At 37.7% G+C, this 20,689-nt stretch overlaps 1 protein-coding gene across 5 annotated transcripts in view; it reads left to right on the top strand.

Annotated features, from left to right (window-relative positions):
- tfeb (transcription factor EB) overlaps positions 1-17,763 on the top strand; it is a 32,385-nt gene extending 14,622 nt beyond the window's left edge. For 3 of the 5 annotated variants that reach the window (XM_027144290.2, XM_027144291.2, XM_027144287.2), the window contains exons 2-9: positions 5,039-5,286; positions 7,794-8,075; positions 9,388-9,462; positions 12,297-12,414; positions 12,808-12,864; positions 14,031-14,106; positions 14,279-14,426; positions 14,557-17,763. In XM_027144290.2, coding sequence (XP_027000091.1) covers positions 5,101-5,286; positions 7,794-8,075; positions 9,388-9,462; positions 12,297-12,414; positions 12,808-12,864; positions 14,031-14,106; positions 14,279-14,426; positions 14,557-15,093 — 1,479 coding nt within the window. In that variant the 5' untranslated portion in view covers positions 5,039-5,100 and the 3' untranslated portion in view covers positions 15,094-17,763. The remainder of the gene's footprint in view (positions 1-5,038; positions 5,287-7,793; positions 8,076-9,387; positions 9,463-12,296; positions 12,415-12,807; positions 12,865-14,030; positions 14,107-14,278; positions 14,427-14,556) is intronic. The other 2 variants (XM_027144289.2, XM_027144288.2) reach the window with 2 other exon arrangements.
- Positions 17,764-20,689: the final 2,926 nt, after the last annotated feature.

Consider the following 20,689-nt stretch of genomic DNA (forward strand, 5'->3'; position numbering starts at 1 on the left):
ACTTTAAAAAGAGTTTTAAAATGGGTGATGATTCATTAGCTACTGAGGCACAGTAAAACTAGTAAAAGTCTCTGGAGACATGTCTCTAGCAAAGTTCTATATACCATATTAAATTAAAGTTTTTTTTTGTATGAATGTTCTCCGATACATCAGTAAATCGTTACAAGGCCTTGGAGGACATATGAATATGGGAATATTCACATGCACATCAATAACGTACAAGTAACCAGTAATCAGCAAAGGCATAGAAGGACGTGTTCAGCAAAATTAAGTACTAATTGTCCATTTGTGTATTGTGTAATAATTCTGATTGATTTGCATGAGATACGTGATTTCAGTGTACATGATAGAGATGGTAGTGTCTTCAGAGCATGCCACAATCTAAATGACACATATATTACAAATTTTAATGCAATATTTGAACTCAGATTTAAATGCTTGTTGTAGTGGACTTGACTGTGCAAGTTGAGCATTAGTAAGTCCCATGACCATAATATGTACCATATCTGTAAAAGGAAGTGATGATTTCTTTAATAAGTTGTCTGTATTTTATCGTGTTACGTTTCAAACTCACTTGATATCAGAAAAGTGCACGAAGCACAAAGTCTTTTGAAATTTTTAATTAACATTCTGAAACAGTCGACAGTTTGGTGACACTGAAACAGCCCTAATCAATAAAGAAACTATATATATATATATATATATATATATATATATATATATATATATATATATATATATATATATTTTTTTTTTTTTTTTTTTTACAAAAATGAATGAAAATATTTTGATGTGTACATTTGCTATGCCTACCTAATAGGCAACAATAAATCTCCACAGAGGCTGTAATCTGCATAATATCAGATTCTGGAAGTTCCTTCAGTTGTGTGTTGAGAATGCAATGGAACTGAAACTTCAGGTTGACTTTGGGAAATTTTTTGGGTTCCCCAAATAGTATTTTGAACAGCACTCAAGTAGAAGTGCTACCTTGATGGTTTGAGCTGCGGATAATTATTTGCTGTTAATTTTAGGGACCTGTTAAAAGCAAAACCAACACTGATGACATTTTGACTTTGCCACTTTCGCAGGTTGTACTGCTGCCAAAACCTGGATCTTTAAATAATTGTTCCATTTTCCTTCCCATTTTTTAAACTTTTTAAAAAATGCATAATGCTGAGAAATTTCATTTTGTTCAAATATGACTTTATTTCCATTAGGCTCCCGTTGGCTTGTTAAATTATGTTTTATTTAAATCAGATCTTTATAGAAAAATGAAACTGACTGGATTGCAAAAGTGCACTTCTCTATTTGGTATGAGGACATAACTCACTTGCTTCATGTTGTGTGAAAGCAGAAGCCAATAAGAGTCAGAAGAAATGTGATGTTTATATATATATATTATTTATTTATTTATTTATTTGGAGGAGGAGGTTGGACCGTCAGTGTGGTCATTAAGACTCGGATGGGCGTTTCTTTTGGTATGACTTCATGGCACATGATGGCTACATCATTTGGGGAATTTTAATCATGGGACATAACGTGCAGTATGTTAAAAACAATAAGTTTTGTATTCAAAAACAAAAGAGAAAAGAAATTGCATTTAGTTTCGTTTTGCTTTATTTATTTCTTTATTTATTTATTTGCAATGCAAGGAAAATATTGCTGGAACGACATGAAGCAACAACCAGAATGTAAATGGAACTTTTATGCGTTAAACCGGATCAAGGGATCACAAAATTAGACATTGTTAAAAGGCTGTTAATTATAAGTAGTGTTGTAAGTCTTAGAAGGATAGTATGCACTGAAGTAAGAATGAGTCTTACAGATAAACTTCAAGGTTAAACTGTATCAAGTCTTTTTATAAGTTGAAGACCTCCAAGATATTCATTATGTGTCAAATTCCATCGCTTTAAACACCTTTATGGATGAAAGTCACACTTCTTTCTGCACTTTTACACTTTGTTGTTAGCCATAATGAAGGCTTTTAGTTAGCGTGACATAAAAAGAGGAAGGAAAAAAGTGTGGGGTTGCAAAGACAGAAGTGCAGTCAAATGAACAAGACACCCAATCAGGGCTCGTATTTGGATTTCCAGACCAGGAATGTGGTCCAGAACAGCACCACCATAATCAGAAGTCCATAGTCAGAAGCCATATCGGTCAACCCTTCCAATTACCCTAGTTTGTTTTAGATTATTTGTTTTATTTGTTTATTTGGCATTTTTCACTTTTTTTCCCTAATGCTCTTGAATCAGCTGTCATTTTGCAAAACTGCTTATTGGCATACTCTTTTTTGATATTTTCCATACATAGCAAGGTACCAGAACTGATCTTAGGAAACACCCTTTCCCCAAAACTCCTCATCTCAAACCCCATCAACAAACCCCTCACCCCACCCAACCTAAATCACCTGCTCAGGCTTGTAAAATCCAATCCGTAAAACTGTCAGTGAAAGTTCATTGTACACATTAGACATGGCTCCATATTACACTTAGGCCCTGGGTAAAGCTACCCCAGGGGAAAAGGGTGTATCTGAAAAGAGGAACAGAAAGAGCGTGAGGCTATTTTGGTCCTTCTTGCCTCACCGTTATGCTAGACACAGTAGGAGAGGGTGAAACAGGGAGACATGGTTGGGGAAGGTGAGTGTACCCTAAAGGCAATGTCAGGTTGTTCATGACCCTGTGGACAAGAGCTAATGTCTGAACCTGAACTTAGAACAATCAAGGACATATCCAACGTGCTTACATCTGTATTGATTAGTCACGTATCTGATTTCAAAATAAAGATAATGATATGAATTTAGTCTCAGGTTTAGCCGTTGCTAATGCATATTGGATTGTACTTGAGAAATCCAATGTAGAACTGCAATTGTAGCTCTTCCTCTTTCCATTTTGCTGGAAATTCTCCTTTTGTCCTTACAGTGACCATGTTTACATGTTTTCAATGTGAGGTTTAAGATCATAGACATGGCTAAAGAAGAATACTCTGATAGCAAAAAAAAAGATTACCCACAATGCAGTTAAGTGCAGCCCTAGATTTAGAAGCATTAAGCCGGCCTTGTAAAATGGCACTACTTAACATGGACGTGTCAACAGCTAAAAAAAGCATAGCATGTGTGTTTGTGCTACCATTGCTAGGCCCATCTTTTCCATGAGATTTCGTCCCTCCCTCCCCTTTGATGTGGACATACTGTGATATCGTAGCCCGGCTCTGACAATAGGCAACTTGTGCAAGGTTCGCACGTTTGAACGTCATAGTCAGTGCATTCAAAAGCTTGGCATTCCACATGGGCGGAGTGGGAGAGCTTCAGAGGGAAAGCTTTGAGCGAAAACTCCGAAAGCTAACCATGTTATTGTAAAGAACAACTGAGAAGTAAGGCTATACAAACCTAACTAAGAAATTCAGGCTGGAGCATTTCAGGGTTACTATTCCATCTCTATTTATTCTAGGTAATTACTCAAGCAGTCAAGAATGACATCCCTCACTTTGTGATGGTTATTAATACATTAGATGGCATGTCTGCACACCACCTTTTTATCTCCTGGACTAAGGCCCAGGTGTTCTGGCAGCTGTGAGTCAGGCCAGCTGTGCTGAGTGTCCGCTGTCCTCGAGCCACTTGGTCCCAGAGCTTGGTTCTGCTGGAAAGGAGTCAAACTGTGGCCCTGGTGACAAAGCCTGAGAGTGTCCGTTGACTATCCATCACCACAAAGCCAGCTGTGTGTGTGTGTGTGTGTGTGTGTGTGTGTGTGTGTGTGTGTGTGTGTGTGTGTGTGTGTGTGTGTGTGTGTGTCTAAATCAGCCACTGAAATATACACAGTGGGCTAAATGCTGCTTCAGTCCTATCTCAATAGGAGCTGTCTTGCTTATTGTACCTCGTCCACAATAAGCTTTTCTCCATATCCAGCCTGTCTTTTTTTTTTTTTTTTCTTCCTTTTTTTAACATGGTCAGCGGTAAGTGCTAATAACTGGAGTCTGGAGTTGGGCATGCACCAGCCATGCCACCACACTGCCAAATTCATAAGAATTCACATGAGCTAGCTCATTCCAAACAGCTAGGTATGAAACAAGAGGCAGACCGAGATTGGTTGTTGTTTTTCTTCCAACTTTATTCATCCAGCACATTCGTGTTCACTTATTTTGATTTCTGTTTTGCTTCAGAATGTAACAGGGCTTTCTGATACTTCAAATCCAAGCTCTGCACTTGGAAAAGCCACCAAGCAGTTACTTAGTTAGGTTTCCATGCAGCCAAAACATGGATCGATAGCAATATAGATTTTGGCACATATGATCTTTTACTTTTCTGGTGGGCTATATAATGATTTTATGATCCATCATCCCCTGAAATGCTCATGGTTTGTCTCTATTCCTCTATGGTTCAGCAGCTGGAAAAGAGCAAAGTCATGGCCGATTTGCATCAGCTTGTAACCGTGAACCAAAAAAGGGGAACTCACCCTTGTAGGGACTCCCCAGTCCTCCAGATGAAATAGGAGGGGGACAGAGATTTAGCATGAGGATGTTTGGGGGTGTGCCCCACAAGGACATACCACTCACATGATGAAAACAAGCAGGGCACATGATGCTCACATGACTTCCTCAGTCAGCGACGAGGTTACGCAGCATGGCTTTAAGCTTTATTTATTTCAGTTGCAATCAGCTTGAGTCTGTACTCCTGGCACACGCAGCGATGCTACAGCATTTACCCCAGTTTGGTTTCTGGAAATCTCCTGACAGTTCCAACAGAGCTCATCTGGCTAATCAGGTTAAGCAGGTGTATTGGATGAGATGTGAGATAGGGATTGTATGAAGGCAGATCTCCAGGAAAAGGGCCGATGATCATTATAGTACAGTCTATGAATTTCAGTAGGCCACGGGACATATCTGTTAAGACAGCTTAATACATTTCAGCAATCATTTCTAATGCAAATTCTTCCTTGGTGCAAATGTAAAATGAATCATATTTGCTTTGTTATTAAATTGCACATATTTTTTTTCTTTACACTTTGCATCCTCATGCCTGTCTGTTTTCCAACTTCTCCTGTAGCTATCACACCATCTTTCGGGCTGGACTGTGCGGCAGCTGCTCGGCCCCCACGCCCCCCTGCCATGGTGTCTCGCGTAGGCATGCGCCAGCTGCTCATGCGCGAACAATTGCAGCAGGAGGAGCAGCGGGAACGTCAGCGTCACCTGCATCAAATGCAACAGCAGGTGTCCGGATCTGCTCCCACACCCGCCATCAATGCACCTGTGCACTTCCCAGCACCAATGCAGGTGCCTGTCGAGGTGCTGAAGGTAAGAAACTGTCATTCATGTGGCATCGTGGAGACTTTAATCTCAAAAGTTTTGATTAAATCATTATACTATCAACTACTACCTCATCGCCTCTGTGACTATACTGAATATTTGCTGTAATAATATGTTCGACTACTGATCGGAAGGTCATTGGTTCGAATCCCAGGTCCACCAAGTTGCCACTGCAGGGCCCCTGAGCAAGGTCCTTAACCCTCAATTGCTCAGGTGTACAAACTGATAGAAGACAATGTAAGTCACTGTGATAAGAGTGTCTGCTAAATGCTGTAAATGTAGATATGTAAGCTTTAAAGCTGAGTCTCATTAGAGTATGCACTCTTGTTCCAATCCAAGTCTCATATTCCTTCCGAGCAAGGATTTTAGAGGCATGTATGAGGTCCTTCAAGACTGCCTAATCCTACTTTCTACTAAGAGCTGCAGTATGATGACGTCCCAACAGGGCATAAGAGGCCAAATTATTGGGAATTGGGCACTTGCGTAATCTTTTTCACGTGCCATACTGGTTAAGAGGTACAGTAGCTCAAGCCATATTTAACTCATGAAATCTTGATCACAGCTCATGCAAGGTTAGGAAATGGAAAAGATCAATGAATCTTTTAAAGAAGAATGTGGTGGAGCAGCAATCATGTAGGTTGTAGGAAAATACGGGTACCTGTATGTTGTTAGAAATTATTACTGGCAGATGCTTAGCCCTATTGTTAGTCTTTGTGCCATCATGTGTTCTCAATGGGGAGATAAGTCATGGAATCAGATAATAGGTGAGATTGTGCCCCCTCTCCACTTCATAGACATTTGTGACCTCAGTGAACATCACAAGCATTAGATTATAGGTGGATTATTTGTACTGTATTGGACATTCCTCAAATGTCTACGGTTAAGGTTCCTGTTTCTTGCTAGAAATTACTACCGGCAGATGCTCAGCCCTGTTGTTTAGGGTTTGAGTGGAATTTTACGGTGGAATTTTACATCTGATAGTGATCAGGTGTATTAGTTACGTGATTTGTTTCTACTAAACAGATAAAAAGCGATTGTATCTGTGGCTTTATTTTGAGTACAATTTGTAACTAAGGATTGCATAAGTAAGGCAACTCTAGTGCACCTTAACTGGCATTCTGACATTGTTTTAAGTGAGGCTTTTTAGGAGAAAAAGACTTTTAGGAGAAAGTATGGTAGCCGTATGTTTGCATCTCTCTGACTGGACTGCGTGCTCATTGTGGATGCCATACTGGAGCTGGGAGTGTTGTGATTCATGCCACTTATGGAAAGCATTAGGAGTGAGTCATCAGCATATGCCAGCCAAGGCTTGGAAAGTTTACAGAGCCATTCATCCTGCCATGTCTGGGTAGAGAAATCTGGAAGGAAGCATTATGGCCAGTGGCCACCAGCTTCACTGCCCTTCTGGAATTTCACTTCGGGGATCTCACAGCAACTGAATATATGTAGTACTGTTTCCCAGGGCTGGGCATATGAGCTAAGTGTAAATGCCCTTGGTGGAATTATTTTCACTTTGTCAATGCTGACTGCTAAGCATTTCCTTGACCATTAAGTTTATTTAAAGTATGCCAGTACACGAGTGATTAATGCTTATTGGGCAAATCTGAAAGTAGAGCTGCTTTTAACTGCTAATCCCGGAGCCATTGTAGGATTCATTCTACTATCTGCTGACTGTTTGGATGTTATCCAATTAACATGTTCTTTTTCCTAATTGCAAAGATGCGATATTGTGTATATAGACTTTCTGCTATATGTAGGGTGGTGCTGTTTTCAAGCATATGCTTACTGGTCATTTTTAAACAGAGAAAAGTAATCCAATACTATTGGATTTGAGATGAGACTGAAACAGACTTGACCAAATCTGTGCAAAAGCCAGAGTAGATTGAGGATCAGTTGGTATAAATGTTGTAATTCCACTATTTGTTGCCATGCAGAAGAAGTATGTTGCTCAAAAGATTTTTTTTGTCATCTCAGGGAATTTTTCCTTCAACACCATCACCTCTGGTTTGCTGATTAGGGAGCTAAGTCTGTAACCGGATTTCTGTAAAGCTGCTTTGTGACCGTGTCTACTGTTAAGTTGAAACACAGCCATTAAAAGGATTGAATGGTGTTGGTCTGGTAGTGCAAGCTTGAAATGAAATGAGCATTCGCCTTTAGTCATTACATCTTGGCATTCCACATGTGGCAGATGTAATTTTAAGGTTGATGAGAGATAGATCTGATGTGAAAGCCAGGCATGTTACCTCACAGAAGAAGACCACATTTTTTATGAACGTGCCCATGCCCCTTTCATGCCCATCACCTGGACTGAAGACTTGTAGAAGTTAGGGGAAAACAATGAAACTTTCACACATTGGAACTAAAATCACTACCGAAACTGCAGGATTTTTTTTTGAGTCAATAGTTAAATTTTGTTTGTGCTATTTTACTGTTTAGGTTAACATTTCTTTTTGGGTCCTTCTCCAGTGATGACTTTTCATGTTTTTCCCTGGCAGGTACAAACACATCTGGAGAACCCCACTGACTACCACATCCGCCAGTCTCAGAAGCAGCAGGTGAAGGAGTACCTGCATAGTACATTCGCCCCCAAGCAAGCTGTCCATGCTGCAGCTGGGATAGTCCACCCCTCTTCACCCAGCATGGTGCAGTGCCAGTCAGCCGGTGCTGTGCAACCCTTGCCGTCACCATGTGCGTCACAGCTTGTCACCCCCACAGGGAACAGCGCCCCCAACAGTCCTATGGCTATGCTGAACATCAGCTGCAGCCATGAGAAAGAGGTACATACTTCCAGTCCTAGAACACTATATATTTGTGTCTTATATCTTTGTGACACAAAGTATTTTTCCCCTTCATAATATGCTATATCTTTGTTTGTGAACAAGTCCCAGGATTTTTGACATACAAATTTGATGTAAAATGATTGTCCAAAGCTTGGAAATCCCAAAATACTTTGAACCTCATTGGTGGACCTCCAAAAAATGTGTAAACTATTATATTTTAAATATTGTGGTGAGGTGGAACTTAATGAACTCAAACAGCCATAAATCATGAGTGGTAAAATGAATTTGCATAAAACTTACCAGATTTAAATTATGCACGTTAATGTATAAAATCGTTGTTTCTGTACACACCCTAGGGAATCATAACATTTTAAATTACTTGGTTGGGAAGGAATGGTGGGTTTTGGGTTGCAAAAACCAGTGAAACTGGAAGAAAATAGACAGATTGAAGTTAATTCAAATAATTAACAACTGCTTTAACCAGTGTGTGTTAATTCTACCTGTAAGTAAGAAAAGATCATAATAACTAATCGAAACCAAAGGTATTATAAATATTCCAGTAGTGCTGAATTAGGAACATTTCTAAGTGTGACTGAATGTCAGGGTCAAATATTTCACTTGACATGAGTTCAGTTGACCTCATGCATGTTCTAATTTATTTGGACTTCTTTTTAATTAAAACAGTGTGTTAATGTACCAGAGAAAAATAAATAAATGTTATATTATTGGTCCACAATATTCCAAAATTCACTGCACACCATATCCACACTCATTTCAGTGCATTCAGACTTTTTTCCTTTTTCCATTTCTTGCATGTATTTTTTTAGATCACCCAAAGGTCAGAGTGTTAACTAGCCAAACTCGGTTGTCACTGGAGTTTAAGTGGCCAATTATGGTTGCAGTGGTGTAATTAGAGATTAAAGAGTGACAGGGAAGGCAGAAGACACTGCAGAGTCCTTTTGAACTCAGTAGACTTTGGTCTTTTTTCCTCATCTTCTCACATTTAAGTCTGTAGTATGATGTCTGTGGGACAAACAACTGAGCGATAAATCTATACGATATGAGAGTGAGAGAGGAATACCCGTTCTAGAAACGCTTTGTTTTCAGAGTGAAATAATGCCTTATATGGCACAGTATGCTTTATATGATATATAAAATGATGTTTATTATGATTATGAGTAGATAAACGCGTATACTGCAGTTAATGTAAAAAGAAAAAAAAAATCCATGAAGTTTTGTGTTGACTATTTTTGCTCTGTTGACCAAAAAAAAAAACTCATTAAAGAAGCAGTTTCTATATATTTTCAAGCAGATGGAGGAAGTTATTGAGGACATCATAAGCATGCAGTCCAGCTACGACCCTGTGGTACAGATGCCAAACACAGTAAGTAAATGACCTGATCTCTTTTTTTCTGTTTTCTTTTGTTTTGTTTTTGAGTCACACACACGTTTTAGTCTGCTTGGCCCTTTTGTGAAGATAAATAACGCGAATGAATGACTCATGTAAGGTAAGTGGAAAATGGACTGATTAAGTCGTACACTGTAAGCATAAATCACCACTTCTTTAACAGTGTCTATTTTCAACGCATGCAGTGACTCAGCAGTGCAATACTGATGAGCCATTTGTTGCCTAGATGTTATTGGGCTTAGGGGAAAAAGAAAAGCGTCTTTGTTGGTCATCAGCAAATAAATTCCGATTATAGTACAGACCCTTTCCATACAACTGAGATGCTGCAATACTGTTTTGTTACTGTATATGCACTTCAGAACAGCTCATTTTCAATTTTTGTAATGCACCTATTGCTCAGAATGGCATGATGTTCTACTTGTATTTAAAAGAACTGTGCAGCATTAACAATTAAGCCACCTCCAGTTAGAGTTCAACTTGTTTACAAGGCATTAGGTTGGGATTGGGGCAGTGGAGGAGACTTTAGAGGAAGGAGGGAGGATGGAGGAGAAAACAAGGCTGAAAGTCCAGATAGGGGAAAGTTCATCGTTTTTTTTTTTTTTGTGGTGAGGAAAAAGTAGCAGAAGGTCAGATTAGTCGCTCAGACAGCTGGCTCAAGCAGCTAGGAGAGACTCGGCAGCTAGCATGAAGGACATGAACAAGACATATGCCATTGTAGAGGTGATCGACGGTGAGAAACTCCAGCTGGTAAGGCAGGTCTGGTCACTGATTCTCTCCTTTGTATCTCATTTGAGGTAACATCATTTGCTTTAGAGAGGGAAGAAATTGTTGATTATCTGAACAGCACAGAGCTCCAGAGTGTGAGTGACAGAAAGAGAATGAGAGTGTTTAACTGTTAGGAAAAATGTACTGTAGGTGTGTGAAAGTTGCTTTTGCTAAGTTCTTTGACTGAGTTTATGTGCATTGTTTGACTCTCTTACCTCAATAATTACCTCTATAAATGTCCTAATTTAAACTTATATTGACATATTAAAAGTAAAATTTATGGTAATGTTAATTTGAATTCAATCTTTTTTTTTCTGTACACACAATTAATGTATCTGGCTCCAAAACACAAGTAATAGCAATCAACAAACTATATTTTGACGCTGTGTTCTGCAGTTATCAAGCTTTATCGAGCGTTTGCTCTGTTTTGCTCAGATCTGTCATGACCTCCCTGCACATTGATTAGCAATTGATTGGCTTTTCTCATTCAACAGAATGCTTAGACTCTATTTCCTGTAGTGAGGATTGATCTTTGCTCCAAGTTGCTTAAAGGAATTCAGTAGGTTTTGAATTCGAATGCTTATGAGTGTGTGAAGGAGACTGGCATTTGGTGTTTTCCCAGGTTTTTGTAAACTAACAGATGTTATGAGTATGTACATTATGTTATATATTTGCATACATGCAACACAGATTAAATAAAGAGGGTGGACAATGGATTTGCGTTTTCATTATTTATGAAATCGTTCTTAATGAATGAAAATCAAGTTTTAAAAAAAGAGAGCTTAGGAGAGGTACAATAGAAAAACTCCAATACTCCAATTTATAAATACATGCATGTGTTAACTACATGCAAGATTTGTTTTTTGAAATCAACAGAGAACATTGAACGATGGATATATATGGGGTCGGTGCTTCTTGAAATGCAGACTACAGCCATAATTCTGGTCTGTCAGCACAATCAGAGGCAGCTTGTTTGTCTCAATTGTCCCTATCCACTGATTAAGGGTCTGAACTTTAAAGAAAGTCATAACCAGTTCAAAAATTCAAGCTGGTATTTCCCTCCATAAGCATGTAACTGAGACATTTTAGAAGTTTTACCCACTAAAACTATACATAAGATGGGACCCCCATTGGGGTCTGGTGAAAAAAGCTTTTTTGTGCCACTAAATAAGTATACAATAGATGGCTTTTTATTAAATGTATATTTAAGCCATATACAACCATTTTGTTGATTTTACCGGTCCTTGTTTAGTGTTGATTTTGTGTTTGTTTGCCTTTGTGGTCTCCAGTAGCTCGTGCGATAAGCTATCTGAGGCCATTGAAGTCTGGCTTATCAGTCAAGGCTCATTAGAAGCCAAGCATTCACTCACCAAGAATTATATTGAGTCATTCAGATGGAATAAAAGATACAGGATATATAAAACTATAAAGCTCCTAAGCTCTAGCTGCCAAAGTTAGTCATTGCTTTCACCTCTAGAGCAAAAAACACAATGTGTTACTAGTGTATCAGCATAGAATCTGTCAATTTTACAACTTACCACTAAAGATATACATTTATTGTTCTTACTGCGATCATGATGATATAACAAGGTCATACTAGATACTGCGCCATAAAAAAAACTATTAACATCTCTTGTAAGGGTGGTACCTTCATGAAATGGTGCATACAAAATGCAGTATAGCAGTTGGTGTTATGCTCATGCAAAGCACTAAAACACACATGATGCATGTCTCCAAAGCCAAAAATTGACTAGACCATACCTGCCTGAATTCACTTATCCAACTCTGCACTGCATCAAGTCAATACCATGGCTTGGCTTGACCCACATCCCTCAAACACAATAAAGTGGTGTCTCTCCTATCTTCTTTCTCCCAGGGGTAGAACGAATTTCCTCTGGTTGTCCGTACAGCTCACTGCCTGTCACCCTGCCTGATCTCTTCAATGTTGACTACTTAGACCCTGACCAATGTGTTCTTATATATGCTACAATATTCTGGAAGGCTATCTGTCAAATTCTCATGTCTCTTTTGTTTGTCTGTCCTAGCTGCCTCTGTCCAGCAGCCATTTGGACGTGTACACTGGACCTGGCATGGCAGGTCCTGCCATCGGCATGACTAGCAACTCCTGCCCTGCCAACCTACATCACAAAAGAGAGATATCAGGTAGAACCGATCACAACCAAGGCATCACACCGTTCAATAATGTGTTACTGTATATCTGACTGAGTTTGGACAGTATGTAAAGAGCAGTGATTGTCATTTTAATATGGCAGTATCAGTTAAATGTGATAGGTGCCTGTTTATAAGTCTATTATTGTCACCAGGGACAGTCTTTTTTTATATGAAGATCACTGCTTTAAAACCTAAATAAGTAATGGAAGAGTTTATGTAACTTTATTATATGAACCACAAGACATCTTGACCATTCCCAAACAGGTTTTTTATGGGGAAAAGGCTTCATCATTATACATACGTATATATAAAACATGGTCATAAAGTCATCTTGTACTTGCACAGCAACAACCATGACTGATTGCCATTTGTATTTCTATTGAGATGCTGAAGCTCGTGCAATGGCCAAGGAGAGACAGAAAAAAGACAACCACAACCTGAGTGAGTTTTATTTTCTTTGCCTTCCTCTTCCTTTCTCATTTACAAGCACTCCCAGTCTGAAGTACATTGGCCCCATTTTATCCTGCCCAAAACACCCTCCATTTCTTTCCACCCCCTACCACCTCCGGGCAAATTTAGCTGACTTCATACAACACTTTGGTGTATCGTTAACCCAGGCCAATTCTGCTGCAATGGCATTAAAATGTAATTGCCTGAGACAATTTGCAGGTAGTGAATGGGTACAATAAGCAACAGGAATGCTGCAGGACCGTCACTAAGTTCCAAACCTGATCATCTTTGGATACTATAATAGCATCATATATACTGCTTTATAAATTTTTCGCTGCAAATGAACCGGTCATAGTGTGAGATCATAAAATGTTGCCTACAGTCAAAGCCAAAGATTTTAACATACACATTTCATATCACTCTAAATTTCTTTTGCCATTTTAATTAAGGCATCTACTTTCTTCACATCAGAGGTTTTTTTTTTTTTTAAAGTGCCTGCTTTTAGAGAGTGCCTTATGATACTATAAGAAATTTAAAATAACTCAGCAAAGACCACAGTTGAACTCCACTTGTCTAGTTTCTACATATGAATATATTTTGGACTGAAAGGTTCAACTGAACACCAAGTCAACCATAAAGTGACTGGTGAAGATTTGGAGGAATCAGCTACATATGTGTGTATGCTATGGTCTGAAAGACTATTATCTAGGAGAAAAGCCCATACTCCAAGACCAGTATACAAAACTTAAGACTTGCATGTGGTCACCAAGACCTCGGCTTGTGGAGAATTGTTTTCTAGTCAGATGAAGCAAAAAAACTATTTTGCCATATTGATTTGAACAACTTATGGAGAAACACAGAAGAGGCTTTTCAGCCAAAGGATACCAAGCTAAGACCGGTGCACTTTAAATATTAGATGAGATCACGAGGAAAGTGTATTATTAAGAAATCCTGAGGCATACCTCCAAAGTTGGCAAATTAGATGTTTTGAAGTGCCCATTACAAAGCCATGATGTGAATCCCATAGACAATTTTCGGAATGGACTGAGCAAAAAGGCTAAGGAGGAACGGTGAAAAACTTCAGCAAAGTATTGCTATATGCTTGCCAGATTATAAATAACTGATTTTGCCATGTCCTGCTTTCTTTTATCATTTAGTTGAAAGGAGAAGGAGGTTCAATATTAATGACCGCATCAAAGAGCTGGGCACCATGATTCCTAAAACGAATGACCTGTAAGTCCTTTTCAGCCAATCACTCATACTGTATAGTTGGGAAATGTTCTCAGTAAAACAAGAATGTATCTTTACAAAATTATTCCCATATCTTTTCAGTTCCACAACAATAAACTGAATGTGTTAGATATGTGTTAGAATGTAGTAGATCATCATCTTGTTTCTTCCTTAGGGATGTTCGTTGGAACAAGGGAACTATTCTCCGGGCTTCAGTAGAGTACATTAAACGGATGCAGAAGGACATGCAGAGAACCAGGGAAGTGGAGAGCAACTTCAAGAGGATGGAGGTGGTCAATAAGCAGTTGTGGCTCCGTATCCAGGTAAATGATTAAAAAGACGTGAAAACATGTCATAGTTACCCAGCAAAAGCTTATGATTTGCACATGGTATTCAAATTCAGTTAGACTACATTATTGGGAAATGTAATAATTTCTTGTGTTTTTCGTCCAGGAGCTGGAGATGCAAGCCCAAATGCACGGTCTGCCTAGCAATTCACCCTCAGGCATGAACAACATTGAAACCATGAACCAGTTTGTGAAGCAGGAGAACAGCCCTGATGATCTTCACCACCAGCGACCTCCTCCTAATCAGCCCCCTCAACTCCACTCCCAGCCCCAGCAGCTTCACCCTCAGCAGCTCCACCCTCAACAGCTCCACCCCCAGGTTTCTCAGCTCCACCCCCAGCCACCGCTGCAGTACTCGGCCGTAGGCAGCACACAGCATTTTGACTTCAGCCATGCACTGGACCTGTGCGATGGCAGCATACCAGGTTATGCTGATGGCATGGGGTGCCTGGGAGATTTGAGCTCTATAGGGGGCACAGCTGGTAGCACTATGGTTCACGCAGGCAAGAACGAGATGTCCTGGATGGATGAGGGGCTATCGCCGCTGGGCACAGACCCACTGCTCTCTGCCATGTCGCCCGAAGCATCTGTGGACAGCAGCCGCCGTAGCAGCTTCAGCATAGACGACTCGGACATACTGTGAAATGGCTACAGCAGGAATATTAACACATACAAACACCAGTTTTATTAAAACAAAAAGGGCAACTTTTTATGTCTTCAAGATCATTTTGGAGGATATCTCTATATTATCAGCAGTCAACAAAACCTTTATTACCTTAGATATGATTTGATACACTGCCATACATAGCCATATACTGGTAAAAAAAAAAAAACATACATACACTAAATCTGGTACTTACATTTCTTATGTATATATACATCCAAAAAATCCAAGTAAAATACATACCAGTGCTACAACACAAATCCAAAAGGCCATTTTATTCAGAAGGAAACATTTAAGCATTTGTTGGTGATAAAACAAGTAGCGAGCAATGTTTAGTTCTCACTCCAAACATATAGCTTTAATCAGTGCCTTCAGCATTAAACCAACAGAAGAAGGAAGAGGATCATAGACTGATAATAGATTGATATAGAAATGCATACAGTATGTTTTTTTAATTAAATATTATCGTTGAATGGCAGCTTTTTCTCAGGCATTTGGGAAAAAAACTCATCAGGGAGATCATCCCAAACAAAAAGGATCTAAAGTAATCCTTTATTTGAAGATCCCTTTTTGAAGGCATTCAGTAATCCTGTATAGACGTTTATTTGATTTTTTGTTTTATGTATAATTTGACCTAATAAAGATGTCTATATAAGTGTAAATACGTGGGTTAATGGTAGCTCCGAGGTTAAGGTTCTTGCGCTAGTGTCCATAAGCCACAAAAAGTGCCTGTAGCTGAACAAGTCCCTTATCATCAACCCATCATTGTAGATTAGATTCTGCTGCATCCCTTAGGTTTTTTTTTAGGAACTGTACCTAAAGTATTGACTTATTGACTTTCAAGGTGGATTCTTAAAGTAATAAGTAAAACTTAAGAACATAATAGTGTAATAAATGGGCTTGGTTTTAATATTTGTGCCATATGCATTAGGTGATTAGTGTAGTAGGATGATCAAGGTGCTAGAAAAAACATGCAGGTGGCACAGACTATGAAGCTAGCCTGTTAATCCAGAAAGTGTACTTCCTCAGCAAGGTAAAACATCCCCCATGATGAGTGTTCACCACTCATTCATATTGACCCAGGTCATTTTTGCAGTTTTCATTTAAAAGTAACACGGCTACAATATCTTTATCTGAGCTATTAGCAATAGAAACAATAATCACACACGTGGTCCTCATTCATACACTCCTTACAGCAGCATGCGCATGTGTGTGTGCATGTGTGTGCGCACTGTAAATAAATATGGAGAGTGATGGACTCAGTAATCTGTTTTTTTTTTTGTTTATGAATAAGTCATTTTTATCTCTTTTCTTTTACCTTGTTATTCAGGTTAAAATGACCCCTTTTTTGATATATAAATATATATGAGACGTTATATAAGAAAGAATATATATAAGACCTTTCAGATTATTTTTTATGTTTATTAGCGAAATGAAAGCATACATAAAGTTTCATGTTGAAAAGATTAAAATGTGATTCGGGTCATTTTACCCTGAACAGAACATGAGGTTTAAGCTCCTCATTGCTATGTGCACTTCCTCTCTGGCCCAGGGCAAGGATCTCATGTGCAATTACAGCTAGGAAATTTAAAAAAAAAAAAAACAAACAACATTATATAGAGTGAGTTTTTTTTTTTTTAAGAATAAGAGAAATAGCCTTTGCAATGTTTTCTTTTCTTTTCTCTCTCCCAAAGCACTGAAGGAAAATTATGATTCAATGGCTTTATAAGAGATGATTTAAAAATATATATACATATATAAAGATTTTATATGCCACTAAGCCACTTAAGTGTATTTTTATCTTATGTAACTTTTTTTATTTGGTCTTCCAAAAATGACCTTTGCTATCAGATTGCAGAGCCATTTAAATATGAAAATATTTAAACCACTAGCCTTATTGTACATGGCAAGCAGAGCCGTGTTGTTATTATTATTATTTTTTATGTTAGAATTTATCAGGCTTTTAAGAACATAAAAAAGAACATGTATCATGTTTTTATATTGATTTGATTTTTTTTAACATAGTTATTCAAAAAAATATAGAATGAGTGATGATTCTGTAATTTTATCAGTTTGGATTAAAACTTTGTGAATGTGAATTTTTCCTGTTGTACAGTTAAATAGTTGAAATATTAGTTTTAAGCAAAGCAGCATGATTTTTTTTCTTCTTCCCATGATGCCTTCCTTTTCCTAAAACTATACCCCTTTTACTGCCATTAAAGACAACCTGCCTCAAAGTTTAAATAGTTTTTACAGTGTTTCAGTGGCTCAGAGCTTTCTGACCTCCATTTCCTTTGACTTCTAAAGTCCAAAATTCCTCCAACGCCAGCATTCAAGGACTTGTTCTGTTTCCTATGCAAATCTTTGACTTGGTAAACTGTAACATTTAGAATCAGTCTGAGCTGTTATAGTGTTGGGGTTCTTTTAATTTTGCTTAAATGTACTATTTTTTGTTATGTTATTTTCCAGGAATGATAAGGTTTGCTCTAAATGAAGGAATGATATCCTCTCATCAGATAACACAGGCAGATTGTGATTTAAATGATTGTTACTGTTTTAGTAAACACATCCAAAAGCCTTTTGAATTCAATCTTGTAAAATTTTATGAAAGTCAATGACATCTATTATTAAATGTATTTAAGATGATTATACAGTAGTGTTTTGTGTTTGATTGTTATTAATTGTCTATTCTGGGCTACTGTCAGTGTGTCATAAGAGAAACTATGAATTCATTTTATTTTCTGCCATAAAGTTTTTAATTAATCTCATACATATGCTCATACAATTTTATTCAAACGAGCTAATGTACGATTCTAGATCAACTCTAGAAAGAAAGAATATATATATATATATATATATATATATATATATATATATATATATATATATATATATATACAAAAGTTTGTGCACCCCTGACTGCACACTACATCTGCTTCTTCCTCAAACTCTTGCCACAAATCTAGAAGCACTTGTACATAGAATGTCTTTGTATTCTGCAGTGTTAAGATTTTACTTCACTGAAACTAAGAGGCACAAACATTCTCCAGCATCACATTGATTCTGTGCACATTGTTCCTGATCTCACTAATGCTCTTGTAGCTGAAGGAGCACAAATCTCCAAACCCACACTCTAAAATCTAGTGGAAAGCCTTCCCAGAAGAGTGATATGGGTGTTATTCTGAAGCATACATTAATTTTTGGACATATAGTGAATTTATAGTTATATCAAGCCATAGGCTACTGTATGGAAGGGGGGGTTATTTTTTTCCTGAATGATTATGAAATTATCAAAGTTTTCTAAGTAAAGCTGGAAAGTGCAAAAAAGGGATGAAGGGGGAAAAAGTTTTTAACTTCACTTCTAAAACCTAAGGTTTTTACAGTCAGAACAGAGTGCTGCTGCACAATATTAGCAGACTGTGCATAAAGCTAGCATTAGGTTTAGTTATAGAATATGATCAGCTAAGCCTTGTTCCAAGCTGGTGTAAAATCCTTGATATACGCTCATGACCCATGACTGTGTCACAATAACTGGATTCTGTATTTTAAACCATTAAATCCACTGCTCTGTGCAGGTCTTGCCCAAATCTTTGACCGGTAGTTGCTTAGAAAGAAAATTAAGACAACATACACAGACTACATGAACCGATTGTTGTGAATATTATTAGATAAAAATAACATCATTGCTTTTATCATGTGATTTTTGTCTGTGGGTTATAAATCGGAAAAGTTGCTCAATGGCATGTCTTAGTGTTAGGGTATGAATGTGTGTTAAAACACACCACAGAGTAAATGCCTAGTCTGGTCTTTGGCCCCCTGCCCTAAACCTCCTACACACCTCACTGCATTTATTGCCATATTGCAGTTCAAGCCATATTCCAGAATCGTGATGTATTTTTTGTTTATCATATCATAATCTTCTAAACCTACACTGAAGTAAAGAATTAAAGCATACTTGATGTGAAGGAAGGCTGGATTGTTGTATATGGTTCAACCAGCAGAGGACGCTGGAAACATGGAGGAAATTCGAAATATGTTTAATTTGGTGTGAAAAAGAAAAAAAAAAGAAAAAGGACAAAAGGAATAAAAAGAATAACTCAGTTAAACAGGGAATGATATTTTTACTGACATTATTGATTTTTGCTTTTTTGCAAAAATATTAAAAGGGTTTATACAAGGTTTAAAATTGAAATGAAAGAAACGGCATGCACAAGTTTGGTAATGATTATAAATAAAAATCCTATAATTTCAGGTGTTTAAACATAATCTTTTATCATGAATGTTGCTAATAATTTTAAAGTTGATCATAAATAGAGCAACAATATTTCTGATTAAACCATTGATTAAAATTTTTAAATTGTTTTACAAATATTGCTTTTAAATAAATGTTTTATAATATCAATTGTTTGAACGAAATTGTGACAATAACTGTACAAAAATATATAAATAAAAAAATATACATAAATATATATTTTCCTGTATTTGAAAAGCATAATCCATTTTTATTATAAGAAAAGTGGTTATTTGCTTTAAATACAGTAACCTTGGTAATGATGGCTCGCTGGAACATGTGGCTTGACTCCACATGCTTTTACCACATAACAGAAGAAATAGAGGGGGGGAAAGGAAAGAAAATTAGGTTTAAAGCTATAATTCAAGCATCAATCATGGTTAATTTGCCGTGGCCAATGATTTTCCTTAAGCCCTTGTGATTCAAGTGGAAATCATCTTCAATGGGAAGAAAACACATGCGTGCTCATTCCTAGTGGTTCCGCCAGGGGGCACTAGAGACCCATAAAATTCCCCATGCTCCTCTTCTTGCCAAGAGCTTCATCTCATTTATTCCCCATGTAACAATTACAGAAATAGACCTGCGATGCAATTAACCTATTTTTAAATACCATTTTATTAGGGCGGTTTATCCCGGATAGGGGAAGGTTTAAAATAGGATGAGATGAGGAATAAAGTAGCATGCGGTTCAGCTGTACATGCCCCCACCACACACATACAGTCTGAACACCAAAGCAGGGTCTGCTGCTTTATTTAAACAAATCAATCTTAAAAAGTGAGAGGATGCATGACAGAGGGAATTCATCTGAAATAGAAGTGCTGAGGCACATTATCTCAGTTAGGAAGAGAAAACAAACAACACTAAACAGACGGATTCATGTCAAACTGGAGGCAAATCCAATTATCACCATGTAAAAAGTTCAGGCTTGGATGAAGAACAATAAATGAAGAAGATTCTTTCCTATTGAACTGAATTAAATTGAATTGAATTTGTCTAAGGATTTTAAAGAAGCTTTGCAGAAATCCAGATGTATATTCCTATCCTTAATGAGCAAACCAGAAGCTGAAAAAAAAAATCCCAGATTCGATATGAGGAAGAAACCTTGAAAGGAACTAGATTTTAAAAGGAACACGTTTTTTTCTGTGTGACAGATAGTCGGATTCAATATCTTTACTGAATACAGGTGCAAAAGATTAAAGAGAAACAGTATTGTGTTGTTCAGTATGCTGCCCAGTTTATTGTGGGGGAAAAAAGACAGTGTTTATGAGTACAGCAGCAGCTCTT

The sequence above is a fragment of the Tachysurus fulvidraco genome, chromosome 2 (assembly GCF_022655615.1).
Source record: "Tachysurus fulvidraco isolate hzauxx_2018 chromosome 2, HZAU_PFXX_2.0, whole genome shotgun sequence".
Lineage (NCBI taxonomy): Eukaryota > Metazoa > Chordata > Actinopteri > Siluriformes > Bagridae > Tachysurus > Tachysurus fulvidraco.